The 18,731-nt window shown below is 45.1% G+C and overlaps 1 protein-coding gene across 1 annotated transcript in view; it reads right to left on the reverse strand.

Moving 5' to 3' along the window:
* The window catches only part of GALNT2 (polypeptide N-acetylgalactosaminyltransferase 2), a 140,899-nt gene that overhangs the window by 7,579 nt on the left and 114,589 nt on the right, over positions 1-18,731 (reverse strand). Inside the window, exon 14 of the mRNA XM_075924720.2 lies at positions 11,835-11,961. Within this exon, the coding sequence (XP_075780835.1) occupies positions 11,835-11,961 (127 nt within the window). The remainder of the gene's footprint in view (positions 1-11,834; positions 11,962-18,731) is intronic.

The following is an 18,731-nucleotide window of genomic DNA, read 5'->3' on the forward strand; positions in this document are numbered from 1 at the left end:
CCTCATCCTGTTTACCTCTGACCATTTCTCTAACTTGCTAAGGTCATTTTGAATTATGTCCCTATCCTCCAAAGAAGTCGCAACCCCACCCAGTTTGGTATCATCTGCAAACTTAATAAGCGTACTCTCTATCCCAATATCTAAGTCATTGATGAAGATATTGAACAGTACGGGTCCCAAAACAGACCCTTGAGGAACTCCACTTGTTATCCCTTTCCAGCAGGATTAGAACCGTTAACAACAACTCTCTGACTACGGTTATCCAGCCAATTATGCACCCACCTTATCGTGGCCCTATCTAAGTTATATTTGCCTAGTTTATCAATAAGAATATCATGCGAGACCGTATCAAATGCCTTACTAAAGTCTAGGTATATGACATCCACCGCTTCTCCCGTATCCACAAGGCTCGTTATCTTATCAAAGAAAGCTATCAGATTAGTTTGGCATGACTTGTTCTTCACAAACCCATGCTGGCTATTCCCTATCACTTTATTACCTTCCAAGTGTTTGCATATGATTTCCTTAATTACCTGCTCCATTATCTTCCCTGGGACAGACGTTAAACTGACCGGTCTATAGTTTCCTGGGTTGTTCTTATTCCCCTTTTTATAGATGGGCACAATATTTGCCCTTTTCCAGTCTTCTGGAATCTCCCGTCTGCCATGATTTTTCAAAGATCATAGCTAAAGGCTCAGATACCTCCTCTATCAGCTCCTTGAGTATCCTGGGATGCATTTCATCAGGACCTGGTGACTTGCTGACATCTAACTTTCCTAAGTGATTTTTAACTTGTTCTTTGTGTATCCTATCTTCTAAACTTACCCTCTCTCTGCTTGTATTCACTACGTTAGGCACACCTCCAGACTTCTCGGTGAAGAAGACTGCCGACTCCCAGCCTGTGCAGACTAAGCAGCCTCCACCCAGCCTCCCCGTTTAATCAGTTAACCGATTAAACTTAACATTTAACTGGTTAACTAAGCAAACAGAATTTTACATTCCTAATTTTAGCTGAACCATATTGAAACATGATTCTCTAGAACCCCAATGTAGACAAAGAAGGGAGCCTCCCAGCTCAGGGCAACAGATTTGTGATTTGGACTCTGAAGCCCCTCCATCTCCCTAGGCTTCAGAGCTATGGTGTCCATCGCACTACACGTGCTGTTTAGCCGGTTGAGTGTGGCTTCAGAACTGGTTGGATCCCATGGCTTCAGAGCATGAGCCTTTGCTTCAAATAGCCACCTATACAGCTTTTTTAGGCAATACAAGTCTGTCCACCTGTGCTCAAAACACTGCACAGATACACAGCCATTAGTTCGAATTAACTTTCATAGGCACTACATGTACAAACCACTAGTTTGAACTTAAATTCGAACTAGCGGAGCGCTTAATTCGAACTAGGTAAACCTCATTCTACGAGGACTAACGCCTAGTTCGAATTAAGTAGTACGAATTAAGGGCTGTGTAGCCACTTAATTCAAACTAGTGGAAGGGCTAGTCCTTCCCAGCTTGCCCTGGTGGCCACTCTGGGCCAAACCAGGGAAACTCTTCTGCCCCCCTCCTGGCCCCGGAGCCCTTAAAGGGGCACGGTCTGGCTACAGTGCTTGTGCCAGGTGCAAGCCTGCCAGCACCCAGCCAGCAGATCCTGCACCTAGCACGGCATGAGCCAGCCACCCGCTGTCACCCAGCCCTCCGCCTCTTCCCGGAACCAGGCTGACGGCTCCCAGGAGCCTGCCCGGGGCCGCAAGAGGCGGGCGCCCACCTGGTCTAGTGCGGAGATCGTGGACCTCATGAGTTTTTAGGTCTAGATGCACTAATTCGAATTAGCTTAGTTCGAATTAACTGCAGAAAAGGACCTGGGGGTTACAGTGGATGAGAAGCTAGATATGAGTCAACAGTGTGCCCTTGTAGCCAAGAAGGCTAATCGCATATTAGGATGCATGAAGAGGAGCATTGCCAGCAGATCCAGAGATGTCATTATTCCCCTTTATTCGGCTTTGGTGAGGCCACATCTGGAGTATTGTGTCCAGTTCTGGGCCCCCCACTACAAAAAGGATGCGGAAGCATTGGAGAGGGTCCAGCGGAGGGCAACCAAAATGATTAGGGGTCTGGAGCATATGACCTACGAGGAGAGGCTGAGGGACTTGGGTCTGTTTAGTCTGCAGAAGCGAAGAGTGAGGGGGGACTTGATAGCAGCCTTCAACTTCCTGAAGGGAGGTTCCAAAGAGGATGGAGAGAGGCTGTTCTCAGTAGTGACAGATGGCAGAACAAGGAGCAATGGTCTCAAGTTGTGGTGGGAGAGGTCCAGATTGGATATTAGGAAAAACTATTTTACTAGGAGGGTAGTGAAGCATTGGAATGGGTTACCTAGGGAAGTAGTGGAGTCTCCATCCCTAGAGGTGTTTAAGTCTCGGCTTGACAAAGCCCTGGCCGGGTTGATTTAGATGGGATTGGTCCTGCCTAGAGCGGGGGGCTGGACTTGACGACCTTCTGAGGTCTCTTCCAGTTCTATGATTCTATGATAAGGGGATGGTTGGATGAAATAACATGATCTTGGTAACTAATTGACCATTCATGATCAGTTGGAAATAGGTCAATGGAGGGATGATAGGAGTTGCTATAGGGAACTTTCTGGGTGTCTGGCTGGTGAGTCTTGCCCACATGCTCAGGGTTTAGCTGATCGCCATATTTGGGGTCAGGAAGGAATTTTCCTCCAGGGTAGATTGGCAGAGGCCCTGGAGGTTTTTCGCCTTCCTCTGTAGCATTGGGCACAGATCACAGCTGAAGGACTCTCTGCATGTTGGGGCCTTCAAAGTATTTGAAGGCTTCAACATCTGAGACATAGGTGAGAGGATTATTCTAAGAGGGGTGGGCGAGATTCTGTGGCCTGCACCGTGCAGGGGGTCAGACTAGATGATCATAATGGTCCCTTCTGACCTTAAAGTCTATGAGTCTACGAGAATTCGAATTAAGTTAGTTCGACTTAGTGCTGTAGGGTAGACATACCCTCGGAGATAGCTGGGAGTGTTGGTTGCGTAGGGTTTGAGAAGACAGTCTACATAGCTGGATAAACCAGTAGTGCCAATACTACCACAGTACATATGCACGAGAGGCCGAATTAAGATTTCAAGGACAACTACAAATTTGACATTTTCTAACGATGAATATGTACTAGACTTCACCACTTAGAGTTTTCTTAACAGATTTTTATATAACTTCCTAGTATTTTCTTAAAAGGAAAAAAGATAAAAATGTCTATCCATTTTTATTAGACTGCCTCAAACTATTGCCCAGCTTGCTTGATTACCACCATCAGAAGGTCTGCTCTGGTTCCCACCTCCAGCCCAGACAGGTTTGGTCTCTATGCTCCTGTGACTCAACCTTTAGACCCTGGTTAGAAAAGTATGCAAATGGGCGAGGTCCATTTGAAATGCAAACTTGTATTGCTAGAGAAGTAGAAGTGATACTAATTGCATTTGTTCACCTAGCTTGTTAGATGTTAAGTCCTGTAAACAGATAGTTCCTATTACTATCCTACTAATTCAGAGATCAAAAGGGAATATTAACATTTAGATGAATCCTGGGTGAAGTAGTAATATTGTCTATTTGTCTCTAAGTTTTATCACAAACTGCTTAATGGATAAACTACTGTATATTTATCCATGTAGTTACTTCAAAAGCCTATTGTAGGACTGTAGGACTCTTTGGTCAAGAGGCTGCCTAAAAACTGTATAAACATTCTTGGCATCTGATCCTTTCATCTCAGATCTGCTTGATGTTTTATGCAGGGGAATCTTATGTCATAAGAGATCTCCAGTCCCACCTGGATCACCTTGGATATGAACACTGGACTATAATCTATGGACTGAAATTCTGAAAGAACTCTTTGTAACTACAAAACTCACCATCACCATATGAAACTGATCTTCGAACAGTACTCATGTCTATCTGTATACCAAACTTTTAACCAATATTCTTTTTAAAATACATTTTTAGCTTAATAAGAATTAGCTATAAGCATGTATTTAGGCAAGATCTGAAAAATTCACAAACTTGGGTGGTAATATGTCCAGCCCTTTGAGGTTGGTAAAGCTTTCTTATATGATAAGATTTTTAGTAATCCTCATCATATTTCACCAGGGCAGTGATGGGCAACCTGCAGCCCATCAGAATTCAATCTGTGGCCTGTGAGAGATTTTGCTTTTCGTTGCCCATGCATAGGGTTGCCAGATTCCACTGGTTTCTGTTTGTGTTGTTTTTTCCCTACCGGTCTGACTGAAGTGGCACATGCTTAAAAAACCAGGGCACGTGAAGTGAGGTGCCTGCTGATTGCAACACAACACTGACAGAAGGCAATGGGTGCCCTCTGCATACCATCAAAGCACTGCTACAGTTCAATCAGCACACAGTGCATCTAGATACACAAGCGCTGTTAGCAAAACTATTCTATCCCAGGAGACTGTCTTGTTTACAACAGTCTTGTGGCCCAATGCGATGAAAGAGGCTCATGCGGCCTACTCCTTAGCCTAGGTTGCCCATTGCTGGACTACTGTGTCTGGGAGAAAGCCCAAGGGTGAGTTGCTATTAGAGAACTGAGTTTGGGCCTCAGTGAAACCCATAAGGTATTTATAGAAGCTATTTTGTGCTGGCTTGGTAAATCTTAGTACAGGCAGTCCCCGACTTACGCGGATCCGACTTATGTCGGATCCGCACTTACGAACGGAGCTTTCTCGCCCCGGAAGTCGGGGCGAGAAAGCCCCGTTCGTAAGCTGCTCCGGTGCCCCTGGTCTCCAGCAGACCAGGGGCACCGGGCGGGTTCCCGCGCTTCTGAGGCTTTGCCAGAGCAAAGCCTCGGAAGCGCGGGAACCGCTGCTGCTGCCACTTGGGTGCCGGTGCCTGTGGTCTGCTGGGGACCGTCCCCAGCAGACCACAGGCACCGGGACCCAAGCGGCAGCAGCGGGCGGGTTCCTGCGCTTCTGAGGCTTTGCCAGAGCAAAGCCTCAGAAGCGCGGGAACCCCCGCTGCTGCCGCTCCAGTCTGGGTGCCTGTGGTCTGCTGGGGACGGTCCCCAGCAGACCACAGGCACCCGGACTGAAGCCGCAGCCGCGGGGGGGTCCCGCGCCTCTGAGGCTTTGCCAGAGCAAAGCCTCAGAGGCGCGGGGAACCGCCGCTGCTGCCGCTTCAGTCAAAGCTGCCGCTGCGGCTCTGCTCCCCGTGTCCCTGGTCTGCTGGGGGGGGGGGGGGGCGCAGCTAGTGTGCTCCCTCCCCCCCCCCCCCCAGCAGACCAGGCTTTTGTTTTGGACTCTGGGGCAGAGCAGCTGGGGCGCTGCCGATTGGTCCTGCAGCGCCCGTGGGCACTACTGGACCAACCCGGCAGCACCCCAGCTGCTCTGCCCCAGGTCCTGATTCAGCCGCTGCTGGTCAGTTTCAGCAGCGGCTGAATCAGGACGTCTGGGGCAGAGCAGATGGGGTGCTGCTGGGTTGGTCCAGTAGCACCCCAGCTGCTCTGCCCCAGGCGTCCCCAAGTCAGCTTCTGCTGAAACTGACCAGCGCTGACTACAGGAAGCCCCAGGCAGAGTTGCTCTGCCCCGGGCTTCCTGGAATCAGCTGCTGATCAGTTTCAGCAGCAGCTGACTTGGGGACGCCTGGGGTTCTTAAGTTGATTCTGTATGTAAGTCAGAACTGGCGGTCAGTTTCAGCAGTGTCTGAATCTGGACGCCAGTTCCGACTTACATACAGATTCAACTTAAGAACAAACCTACAGTCCCTATCTTGTACGTAACCCGGGGACTGCCTGTACTGGATTATCCCCCATCTTTGGGAACTGTCTGCCCCATTCTTTGAGGTTTGCCCCGAGTAACCTCAGTGTGACCTCCCTGGGATCCCACTTACAGCTTCTGTTCAGTCCTCATTCTCTGGTTCCCTTCCTCCTCCTAGGCAAATTCCCCCTATCATTGGAGGCTGCCTCTCCCCCTTCAAATCACTTCTTAATCAGGCCTTTTAGGTATAAAGTCTGTTCCTGGTACTGGAGGAGGATTCTGAGCTGCATAGAATCATAGAATAATAGGACTGGAAGGGACCTCGAGAGGTCATCGAGTCCAGCCCCCCGCCCTCAAGGCAGGACCAAGCTCCGTCTACACCACCCCTGACAGATGTCTATCTAACCTGTTCTTAAATATCTCCAGAGAGGGAGATTCCACCACCTCCCTTGGCAATTTATTCCAATATTTGACCACCCTGACAGTTAGGATTTTTTTCCTAATGTCCAATCTAAACCTCCCTTGCTGCACTTTAAGCCCATTACTCCTTGTCCTGTCCTCAGTAACCAAGAGGAACAAATTTTCTCCTTCCTCCTTGTGACACCCTTTTAGATATTTGAAAACGGCTATCATGTCCCCCCTTAATCTTCTTTTTTCCAAACTAAACAAGCCCAGTTCATGAAGCCTGGCTTCATAGGTCATGTTCTCTAAACCTTTAATCATTCTTGTCGCTCTTCTCTGTACCCTTTCCAATTTCTCCACATCTTTCTTGAAATGTGGCGCCCAGAACGGGACACAGTACTCCAGCTGAGGCCTAACTAGTGCAGGGTAGAGCGGCAGAATGACTTCACGAGTTTTGCTTACAACACACCTGTTGATACAACCTAGAATCATATTTGCTTTTTTTGCAACAGCATCACACTGTTGACTCATATTCAACTTGTGGTCCACTATGACCGCTAGATCCCTTTCTGCCATGCTCCTTCCTAGACAGTCGCTTCCCATCTTGTATGTATGGAACTGATTGTTCCTTCCTAAGTGGAGCACTTTGCATTTCTCTTTATTAAACCTCATCCTGTTTACCTCTGACCATTTCTCTAACTTGCTAAGGTCATTTTGAATTATGTCCCTATCCTCCAAAGAAGTTCCATTCCAGCCAGTTTGGTATCATCTGCAAACTTAATAAGCGTATTCTCTATCCCAATATCTACATCATTGATGAAGATATTGAACAGTACGGGTCCCAAAACAGACCCTTGCGGAACTCCACTTGTTATCCCTTTCCAGCAGGATTTAGCACGGTTAAAAACAACTCTGACTACTGTTATCCAGCCAATTATGCACCCACCTTATCGTGGCCCTATCTAAGTTATATTTGCCTAGTTTATCAATAAGAATATCATGCGAGACCGTATCAAATGCCTTACTAAAGTCTAGGTATATGACATCCACCGCTTCTCCCTTATCCACGAGGCTCGTTATCCTATCAAAGAAAGCTATCAGATTAGTTTGGCATGACTTGTTCTTCACAAACCCATGCTGGCTCTTCCCTATCACTTTATTACCTTCCAAGTGTTTGCATATGATTTCCTTAATTACCTGCTCCATTATCTTCCCTGGGACAGACGTTAAACTGACCAGTCTGTTGTTTCCTGGGTTGTTCTTATTCCCCTTTTTATAGATGGGCACAATATTTGCCCTTTTCCAGTCTTCTGGAATCTCCCGTCTGCCATGATTTTTCAAAAATCATAGCTAAAGGCTCAGATACCTCCTCTATCAGCTCCTTGAGTATCCTGGGATGCATTTCATCAGGACCTGGTGACTTGCTGACCTCTAACTTTCCTAAGTGATTTTTAACTTGTTCTTTGTGTATCCTATCATCTAAACTTACCCTCTCTCTGCTTGTATTCACTACGTTAGGCACACCTCCAGACTTCTCGGTGAAGACCGAAACAAAGAAGTCATTGAGCATCTCTGCCATTTCCAAGTTTCCTGTTACTGCTTCTCCCTCCTCACTGAGCAGTGGGCCTACCCTGTCCTTGGTCTTCCTCTTCCTTTTAATGTATTTATAAAAGGTCTTCTTGTTTCCCTTTATGCCTGTAGCTAGTTTGATCTCATTTTGTGCCTTTGCCTTTCTAATCTTGCCCCTGCATTCCCGTGTTGCTTGCCTATATTCATCCTTTGTTATTTGTCCTACTTTCCATTTTGTATAGGACTCCTTTTTTATTTTGAGATCATGCAAGATCTCCTTGTTAAGCCAAGCTGGTCTTTTGCCATATTTTCTATCTTTCCTACACAGGAAATTTCCTATGAGACCTAGCTGTACAGGACTGAATTTATTAGCCATAACATTAAAAACTACTTGGGAAGCAATGTACATGACTGGAAGAGATTAGCTGATTATATAATCAAATTTTTCATTTGATTTAACTGCACTTTTGGCATGGATTATATCTTGCAATCCTCTTGATGTAGAATGACTCCGTTAATTCCCTCATGAGAGTATGCACGAAAAATAATCAGAATTTCTCCAGCGTCCTACCATTATCATCATATACATTTAGTAATCATCTACTAGCAATTCATCATCTGGGATAACTGAAACCATACCACATAAGTCTAAAGGAAAAGATATGCCTGCACACGAAAATGTAAACTCCCTATCATCCCTTTGTGAACCACAAAGCTACTCAAACTTCTTTACAGTTTAGAGCAAACTAATGCTGAATGTATTTTTAAAATGTGTAGTTTCAGAGACAGAAACGTGACTTTTGCTGGATAGGTCCCTTCAATCCTTATGTAAGTAGCTACCTTTTTAAAGAACAAAGTAGAAGTAATAGTCATTTGTTACGATTTTGGTTTAATAGTAGGTACTGGAACCAGTATTTTAAAATTCATGTGAATTTCTAAACATTGGAAGTACTGAACTGTATACCCTTTGTGAGATTCACATTTGATGTTTCATGAAAATAAGCAGTACCAGCTAGCTGGTAAAGCTTGTCACTTCTGTGAACTACACAGACTCTCTAAAAATAGGTGATTTTTCCTTAAACAGAAGTCTTCAATGGATTTCTTACACTGGTTACTTATCAGGAGGGCTTCTTGGGCTTAGTGGAGTTCATATGCCCCAAGAGGCTTCCCTGAGTGTGGCTCATTTTTAATAGGCAAAAATATACTGGGGGGTGGAGTGGGTGAGGGGGCGGGTTCCCTGTCAAACTCTACCCACTTATGGTGCAAACTGAGGTATCACACTCTAGGTCTCCAAGACAGACGGGGTACCAGGCTCAACAATGTAAAGCCACTGCTCTTTGGGGGATTCTTACACCAGCTCTTGATGGAATGTGGGCAATGTATAGCTGAAGTCAAGCCCATGTGTATAAAAACAAACTTAAAATGCATATCTTCTCCAAGGATAGTAGCTAAAATGGTAATGTTATGAAGAATATCTTCTTTAAACAACACTTCCAGCTAAGAGGTAGGCATTACTTTCTAGTAATTTGTGCCCATAGATCTCACAGCTATTTGCAAAGGTAACATTTATTCCCATTTTACATACGGAAATTGAGGCATGAAAAGGCTAAAAGTTATCTAAGTTACAAAGTGAACGAGTGGCAGTACTGGGGAATGGAATCCAGGTCTTCCCATCCATTATTAAATCCACACAAACATATTGATGCTTCCACAAAAACTTCAAATATTAACCCTTATCAGAAACACCCAATCTTGGGCTACGACTATACTACAAATCTCTTGAGGAAGAGCAAATGCAAATAAAGCGCTCATTTGCACAGTTCACACTCAATATGCATTTTCTCTTTCTTTCCCTTTGGGCAAGAGGTTTTTGTGCAAAAAAGCGCTGTGTAGATGGCGCCTTTTGAGCAAAACCCACCCTTTTGCGCAAGAGCCATTCTTCCTCAAAAAATTTCATGTTTAACCAGTAACCAATTACAAGGGATTTTACATTTCTAATACAAGGTCATCAAATTAACATCTGGAAAAAATTTCTCATCTCTGATGGAGACTAAAATTGAAGATGCCTCTAAAGTGGATAGTATGGTAGGAGTGCATTCAGATGAATATACTGCTTTTTCTGGAATTATTCATATTTTTTAGTTTTGTGATCCTGGTAAGATTTTGGTTTCCCCTCCCCTCCAATTTAATTTAAAGGGATGCAATTACTAGTCTGATATGGTAGAAAACTGATTAGCAAATTAACTATACAGGCAGTCCCCGGGTTACGTACAAGATAGGGTCTGTAGGTTTGTTCTTAAGTTGAATCTGTATGTAAGTCGGAACTGGCGTCCAGATTCAGCCGCTGCTGAAACTGACCGTCAGTTCTGACTTACATACAGATTCAACTTAAGAACCCCAAGCTTCCCCAAGTCAGCTGGGACCGTCCCCAGCAGACCACAGGCACTGGGTCTCAAGCGGCAGCAGCGGCGGTTCCCGCGCTTCTGAGGCTTTGCTCTGGCAAAGCCTCAGAAGCGCGGGAACCCGCCCGGTGCCCCTGGTCTGCTGGAGACGGTCTCCAGCAGACCAGGGGCACCGGAGCAGCTTACGAATGGGGCTCTCTCGCCCCGGAGCTCGCAGGTAGCAATCCGCTACCTCGACCTCCGGGGCGAGAAAGCCCCGTTCGTAAGTGCGGATCCGACGTAAGTCGGATCCACGTAAGTCGGGGACTGCCTGTATACCTTTTTTATTCTTTATTAATAATATTAATATCCATTTAATTGTATTTGAGTTGAATTTGAAAACCATTTATGTACAAAGCCAGCACAGGAAACTAGAGGAAAAGCATATGCAAGTAGTTGGTTAATGGTGCCTATAAGACAACTGTATAATTACATCCTTTGCAGTAATTAATGTTTTCATTCAGTTCTTGTTTACTCCTTTGACACACTTGCAGTTAGTTTTTAAAAGAAGGATTAGAAAGGATTTACTGGAACACAATCTTTATTGTTAATGAGTGGGATGGGACTTTTGGTGCTTATGCTTTCTGGAAGAACGTGTCTGGAATTTAAGAAAAATCTTTTTCACACTCAGCAACTATTTCCCAGTGGGAGGAACCAACCCACCTAAAAAATAGTGCCCCCGCCCCTTTTGTCTTCAGGACACTTACAGAAAATGGTGATATAAACTCTCAGCCGAAACTACTACTTTTTTGTAGACATGTCTCAAAGGAAACATCTTAATATATATTTCAGTAATCTGAGTCTGTCCTTCCGTCCGTGATTCCATTTGTGCAAGAACTCCTAAATGGAAAGAGCTAGGACCACCAAATTCGGAATGCAGTTCTCTCTTATCATAACTTAAAGCAAGGTAAGGGTTTGGTTGTGTCAGGACAATAGGATGCACCTGGAATTAGATTGTTTCTCATAAAATAGACAGGGAGGAGTCTGGTAGGAGGGACGGTTACACTGTAGAATGACCACATGAGGGCAAGAAGGGGACAGAGATGGAGACAGAGACAGTTATAACCCGACTGGGCTTGCAGGGGCCAAGAGTGGAGAAAGACAGCTACCTACTATGTATTTCACAGGGTGAGTTTGTGTCCGTCCGTCCCCCAGCTGGGGCACGTGCACCTCTCCCCCTGGTTGTGCCTGTTGCAGCTGCAGCAGCCATGGACAGGTGTTTCTCACTTCACCCCATGCTGCTGCGGTGAGTGAGGTCTGGGGTTGTCCTTTCTCCCTAGGGCAGCCTACATACTGAACTCCTCAGCCCCATCCCCACCCCAGAACAATGATTTAAATGAAGAAAAACAAAACTTATTTCAGTTAAGGACCGAAAAATGCCAGGTAATCTCCTAGTGTTTTAATAAAGATGAAACTCTGGGTGCGGATGGCATGGGAGCTATCCGGGAAGAGTAACAATTTAGAGATTGAGATATGGAGTGGATAATCCGATTCCTATTGCCATCTCTGGCCTGTATTATTCTAAAACTCAAATTATTTGACACACAAGTGATTTAGCCTACCTTAGTGATTCAACCTTCCTAAAAGCAGTACACATTGCCTGCCTCAAATTCCATATTAAAAAAAAAAACAAGTTTTAAAAATAACTGCATAGAATACACACCTGGTTTCCCCCAGCATTATGACATTCATAAACTCCAACAACACCATCTGCAAAATGGCCCAAAGTGTCGAGGCAATTGGTACCCTGCTGCAAAGCCCCAAAAGCTATATCTTGATGATCAGGTACCCTAAATATAAAACAAAAAGCATCTGTTTTAATTCAGTTTCTCTCGGTTTAACGTTGACATCCTTCCTTTACTTAACAGCCTTCTTGAGAGGCAATGTTATTTTGGCACACAAGCTCTATGACACTCCCCACAACATTCTGAAGAAGTTACAAGTATGACCCTGCTCTCATAAGTAAACGGTCAAAGGTTTTCAGTGAATGGCTGAGTATGAATGAAATATACCAGAGAACTACAATGAGCATTAGAGAGTTACATCACAACTATAGCTGGCAGTGATGCATGTCGTTCAAGTTGTACAACACTTTCCATTCTAAATTTCTCTTTTCGGTAGCTTATGATTGTCACACTTGAACCAGAAGCAGAAATTTGACATAAGGCAGTTCTGCCTCAGCCTTGTTTTTTTTAAAAAAAAAAACAGTTCATGAAGTTTGGGGGAAAAATACATTGCTTTGTCAATGTTTGCAAATTCAACTTTTCCTTTGAGAAACCAATGTCTCCATGCTGTGGAGCAGGGACTTGAGATTTGTCAGGGAGTCTTTGTGGCATTAAGGAGCTGCCTTTTGTGGTCCCCATGAAAAATTCACTGAGATTCGACAACTTTATAAACCACTGAAAATCAAGGTTTATTATTTCTGCTAGCATATTGCCAAAGAACACCACTCTGGGACCAAGAACTCATTGTGCTAGGTGTTATACAAACAGAGAACAAAAAATTCCTGCCCCAAAGAATATTACACATATTCAGTAAAGGCTTTTTAGGAGCTGGCAACAAACATTTCCAAAGATTCCATCTGCAATGAGCATGGTTCAACAAAGAGCTGGGTAAAAACCGTTACTTACCTCTCGTAACTGTTGTTCTTCAAGATGTATTGCTCATGTCCATTCCATAGAGGTGTGCGTGCGCCGTGTACACAGATTGTCTGAAGGTTTTTCCCTCAGTGGTACCCGTTGGGCCAGCAGGCAGAGCCCCTTGGAGTGGCGCCTGTATATGTGCATATATACCCTTGCCAGCTTGCCACACCCTTGGTTCCTTCTTGCCGAAAATCTCTGATGAAGGCGAGGCAGGTAGGATTGGAATGGACACGAGCAACATCTCAAAAAACAACCATTATGAGGTAAGTAACCATTTTTTTCTTCGAGTGATTGCTCATGTCCATTCCATGTAGGTGATTCCCAAGCAGAACCTCTGGAGGTGGGGTTGGTGCCTTAACTATCAATGTGACACAGTACTGCTCTACCAACGGCTGCATACTCCCTGGCCTGGTGCACAAAAGCATAGTGGTTAACAAAGGTGAAAACTGAGGACCAGGTGGCCGCCCTGCAAATGCCCAGGATAGGTACCTGAGCAACAAATGTGGCTGAGGAGGCCTGGGCCCTATTGGAGTGGGCCATGAGGAGAGGGGTTGGTAGCCCTGCCAAATTATAGCAAGTCTTAATACAAGAGGTGATTCACAATGAGATATGCTGGGCTGAGACAGGGAGACCCTTAATTCTATCAGCTATTACAATGAATTGCTGGGGAGATTTGCGAAAGGGCTTTGTCCTGTCTAAATAAAAAGCTAAAGTTCTTCATACATCTAATGTGTGTAGAGCCTGTTCTTTACCGGAAGTATGAGGTTTGGGGCAAAACACAAGCAAAAAAATATCCTGATTAATATGAAAATGGGACACCATCTTGAGCAGGAAAGCAGGGTGCGGAAGGAGCCTGACCTTATCCTTAAAGAAAACAGTATTGGGGGAGAGGGGAGGAGGAGTCTGAAGTTAGATCCCTGAGTTCAAACCCCCTGTCTGGCTGACTGAATGACCACCAGAAAGGATACCTTCCATGATAGGTGTAAGAGGACTAGTAAGCTTAGAAAGGACCAAACTGAGATCCATGAGGGGGACTGGTTGATGAACATGCAGGTAAAGCTTGTCCAAACCCCTCAAAAAACAGTGAGCCATAGGGTTCACAAAGAGCAGCTTGACCTGCGAGCCTGAGTGGAAGGCACAGATAGCCACCAGGTGTACCCTGACCGAGGACAAAGACCATCCCTGCACCCACAAGATAAATAGAGGACAGATGGGATAGGGGCATCCATCAGGGAGACTCCTCTTTGTACCACCCAGATGGAAAAGCGCTTTCACTTTGCCAAATACGTGGCTCTGGTAGAAGGTTACCTGCTTCCCAAGAGAACCCTTTGAACTTGCTCCGTGCAAGGTGTTTTTAAGGGTCTTAGTGAGATCTTGAGTCCATCGATGGCATAGACCCCTCAAGTGCCTCATCTGGGGATGAAGAAGAGGACTCCCTCAACACCTACTCCTCCTGCTGTTGCTGCTGCGAGTCTTGGGAGACCACCGACTGCTCCTGATCCACTCTGTGGGTCAATTCTGCCATCCCATCTCCCAAGGAGCTGGGCAAAGGCTTGATTGGGAGGGGAAGTGGGGGAAGGATGAGAATGGGTTGACAATGGAGAGCAGGTCTATGGGGGTCACAGATGGTGGGACCTGAGTAAATAGAGGTAGGGCGGGAAGGCCCGGGTCCCTGGGCCTGGTGATAAGCCCGGGGGGGGGGGGGGGGTCGGTCCACAATGGCCACTGCACTGGAGGCTGCTACTGCCGGAGCCATGACACCTGGAATGGCTGTACTGAGTCACTTTGGTGCTGGGAGCAGTGCTGAGAAAAAGAACGGTGCTGGGAGCGTGACCTGGATATCACACCCTTTGATAAGACTCGGCCTCAGAGTCAGAAGAATAGTCTGAGGCCAACCAGGGCAGAGCGGAGGAGGTAAGCACTGGAGAATGGTGCTGGGGAGCATGCTTGGCCATTGACTCAGGCTTGCCCTGGGGCTGAGATGGAGGATGCAGCGGCATCAGCTGCTCCAAAGTTGCATCCACTGGCAGAGCTCGTGTGTATGACAGTGCCAAAGGCTGGGGCACAAGGAAAGGCACCCAGGGTGGTACCAAAGGTGTTGGTGCCAAAGGTCCTCTATGACTCAAATGAGGGTTTGGCTGCTGGTGCCGGAGTTGGAGGCAGCAGCTTGGTGAGGGTGGCACGGTTATCCTGTCGGTACACTAGGCCAGAAGGCAAGGCTAGTGAGGAGATCAGCTCTATAAGCTCCCTCGGTGGTGTGGAGAGCCCGTCCACCTCGGTCAAGTCATCCTCTGGGTTCGGATCCCAGGGCGGGCTTGACTGGTGCTGGTGTGTGCGCCACAATGGAGACCTGTCCCTGCTAGGTATCCGCTTCTTCTGAGGCACCAGAGATTGGGAACGGTGCCGAGCCTGGGTATGCTGTGGCACCGAGGATGCCCTGAAAGTTCTGGGTGCCACCACACCGAAGCAGGTGACCTTTGGCTGGCTGGTGACGGATGGAACACCACCTCCATTAGCAAGATCTGAGAGTCCGTTTCCCATTTGGTACAAGGCTTGAAGCTGCAGCAAATCTTGCAGTTGATGGGAAGATGAGCTTCTTGGAGGCACTTTAGACAGGCTTCGTGTGGCATAGGCTTAATGCACTTGGGGCAGGGCTTAAAGCCTTGAGGCCCGGGTATGCCCTGCATAAGAGGCACGGGGACGCGAAAGCAAGTCCCTAATTATTTACACTATGAAACTAACCTACTACTAAACAACAAACAACACTAGAAAAACTAGAACTGCTACTAAAACTATTTAAAATGAGAACCACTTAAGGCTCACTTGGAGAGCAAGCTAGAAACATTCCAATGACTGTCATGGGCTGTTAGAAGGAACTGAGGGGGTGGAAAGTTGGCAGAGGTATATATGCGCACATATATAGGCACCACTCCAGGGGGCTCTCCTGCCAGCCCAATGGGTACTGTGGAGGAAAAACCTTCCAACAATCGATGCATGCAGCGCACACATTTACATGGAATGGACGTGAGCAATCACTTGAAGGAGTACTTTAACTGTTTCCCCTGGGCTGCTGAACACCAGGCATCAGAACCAGGAGCACAGAATATTTTACCTTTGTTCCCCACGCTCACACGGCTGGTACCAAGCCAGCACAGAAGGGGAGAAGATGACAGCCTTACTCAAATGAAGAGGAATAAAAATGGAAATGGACAAGGGCATAGAGGAACAGGACAGATGGCAGGATAATAGAGTGGGAAAATGCTGCCCTGCATTACCTGCCTTTTTTACTTCCCCCTGCCATCACCTGCTCCTACTGCCTCTAACTTTCAGCCATTTCTCCAGGCTCTCAGCCCAACCCTGCATCCCACAATCCTCCTCTTTACATGAGGGACAGCTCCTATCTCCCTTCACAGTCATCCCACTGTTCCACTCTGAACACTGTATAAGGTATGTGTGCTGTAGAAAATATAGTATGTAATCACTGAAAGATTATAATAATGTATGCAATATAAGAAGAGTTGAAGGTGCACAGGCAAACTAGAATTCCTTAGTTTTTGTGCACTTAGTTTTGCAACGTTTTGATGTAGATTTGTGAATGTCTATGTATTAATGTTACATAGAACCTTGAAACCAAATTCTTGTCACATCTACAGGGTGAACAGTCCCTTGGTTCCCTTAGTTCCTCTTGAGTGCACCTGTTAGGTGAAAGGCTAGCTTCCTGCACCTCACTCCGAATGGAACCAAGCAGTCTAACCTCTTTAGGACTGGAGCTCTGGCTTAAAACTCCCTTTGGCTCCCAACCATGTTAACACCAAAAGCCAAAACACACTTTTGGCACCTGTAAGTGTTTCCCTTCAGAAGCCTGTGACAACATAAATTTGTTATGACATAGAAATTGCATCTTCAAAACAAAGCATTATTTATTCATTCTTCAAAGATACAAAGCACACTAATCAAAAGATAAATCAGAGGACTTATACCTACGGGTATTGCTTATCAAAGCTGGCAAGGAAAATTTGAGATTAAGAATTCCTCTGCCCTGCTGGCAGAGAGAAGCAAACATTCCTAGGTGTGTCTGCCAGACTGTCCACTTTCCATTGCCGCACAAACTCGCTCTAGAGTCTCTGAGGTTTAGGATCTCCCATGATCTCAGGCTTTAGCCCTGGCCAGAGAAACTTTTCTAGTTTGAATGAAGCCAGACAATTGATTCCCTATTGATGGTCCAACCACTGTTAACTCCTTAGGAGCCATTTACCACAAGGGTCTTATTTTTTGCCACTCTTTCATTACTGGTGGGTTTGCCCTGGCACTTCCTTTGAGTTAACTCTGTATTCAAGCAGATTAGTCTCACCCAGATAAACTGACATACATATGGTTTATTAAAAATATAGAGATTTACCCATTCTCCATACTTGTTGTCTTTTTTTTTTTTAAGGCTAGCAGACTGCCCCCACAACACAGGACATAAAATTTCATCCAGTAATTCTTGCACAGGACCCAACCCTATGATTCTGATTCCAGGTTGGATTAAAAACTGCAATGGATGCACTTATATTTTGGCCTCAAATCTTGAGATTTCTACCATTTTGGCCACAATTCCTTGCAAAAACAGGTCCAACAGTTTATGGCACAACTGAACAAATAGCCTAGCATAAAACCTAACCTGGATCTGAACACACTACTCTCTTGAGCTCTCCAACTTTTAAGGAAGGTTAATTTAAAATAAAGCCATTTATTAGAGAAGAATGAAGATGCATACACTGACTTTATAAGAGATTTAAGCCATAAATAACTGCTAATATCCAAAAATAAATTAAGTCAATATTTTAAAAGTTTGACACTGTAAAAGTTACAGGTTAATAATCCTTTATTTACTGAAACCCGGGGAATAGTATTTGTTCTAAGTGAGCAATAAGCCTGCAGTGAGGATTCTTCCACTAACATTTAGCATTGCCACCTTGAGGTAAAATTCATGGTGAATGAACAAAGCTACAAAATGCCAAATTTATTAGTTGCTTGAGGATGTGTCAAAAGGTATAGATAATCTTAAAATTTCTAGTTAAGTTTCTAATGAAATTTATGCAAATCCTAAAACAAGAGACCCTAAGCGCATCTTTTAGTAGGCACAGGTGGGGGAACTACAGACAGAAAAGCATCTGTTCAGATGAGACATCACGGATCATTTTTGCCCAATTAAGGGAAAGTAAATATCCCACGGCACTTTTTTTTTTTGGGGGGGGGGGGGAGGAGATAACAGATCTCAATACCATTATCTTCCCTCTAAATAAGACAGGTTCTAAATGCATATGGGTCTGTGAAAGTGTTTTTACTGGGGGCACAGTAGCTGCTGCTTTTGCCTAAAAAATTTACAATGGGATAAATACTGGTAGTACAGTGTTCTAATTATAAAGTGTTTTGCAACTCCAAGGAGCAAGAAATATGCTACTGCATAAATGCCACATACTATTCTAAAATTATTTAATCAATCAGATTAGGTGTATGAGAGCTACTAGCTTACAGACCTCTCGGTTTGACAGGTAGAGTTAGTGATAGGATATTGAACATCGTGTCTGTATTGATTTAAAATCTTTGCCGGGTAAGAAAATACAGTTGTGAAGATTTTTCTATCCTATAGAAGAGGTGACTGGAAATCCACCAATCAGACTGTATTATACATAGCAAATCAACACTCACTGTACATTTTATCTTCAAATCATTCTCACAAATCATCCTGTCAGGTTGTGAGGCCCCAATATTTCATACAAGAGAAAAACAGATGTATAAAGGTTAAGGACTACTCAAGAACACTGGTTCAGTGAGAGCTGGATTAAAACAAGAGAGTTACGATTCTCAGACCTGGGCTCTGCCCAAGGCCTTCAATGTACCTTAAGTGTTTTCATCTAAGGACCTCAGTTAAC

Source organism: Pelodiscus sinensis, chromosome 3 (assembly GCF_052426305.1).
Source record: "Pelodiscus sinensis isolate ZL-2025 chromosome 3, ASM5242630v1, whole genome shotgun sequence".
NCBI lineage: Eukaryota > Metazoa > Chordata > Testudines > Trionychidae > Pelodiscus > Pelodiscus sinensis.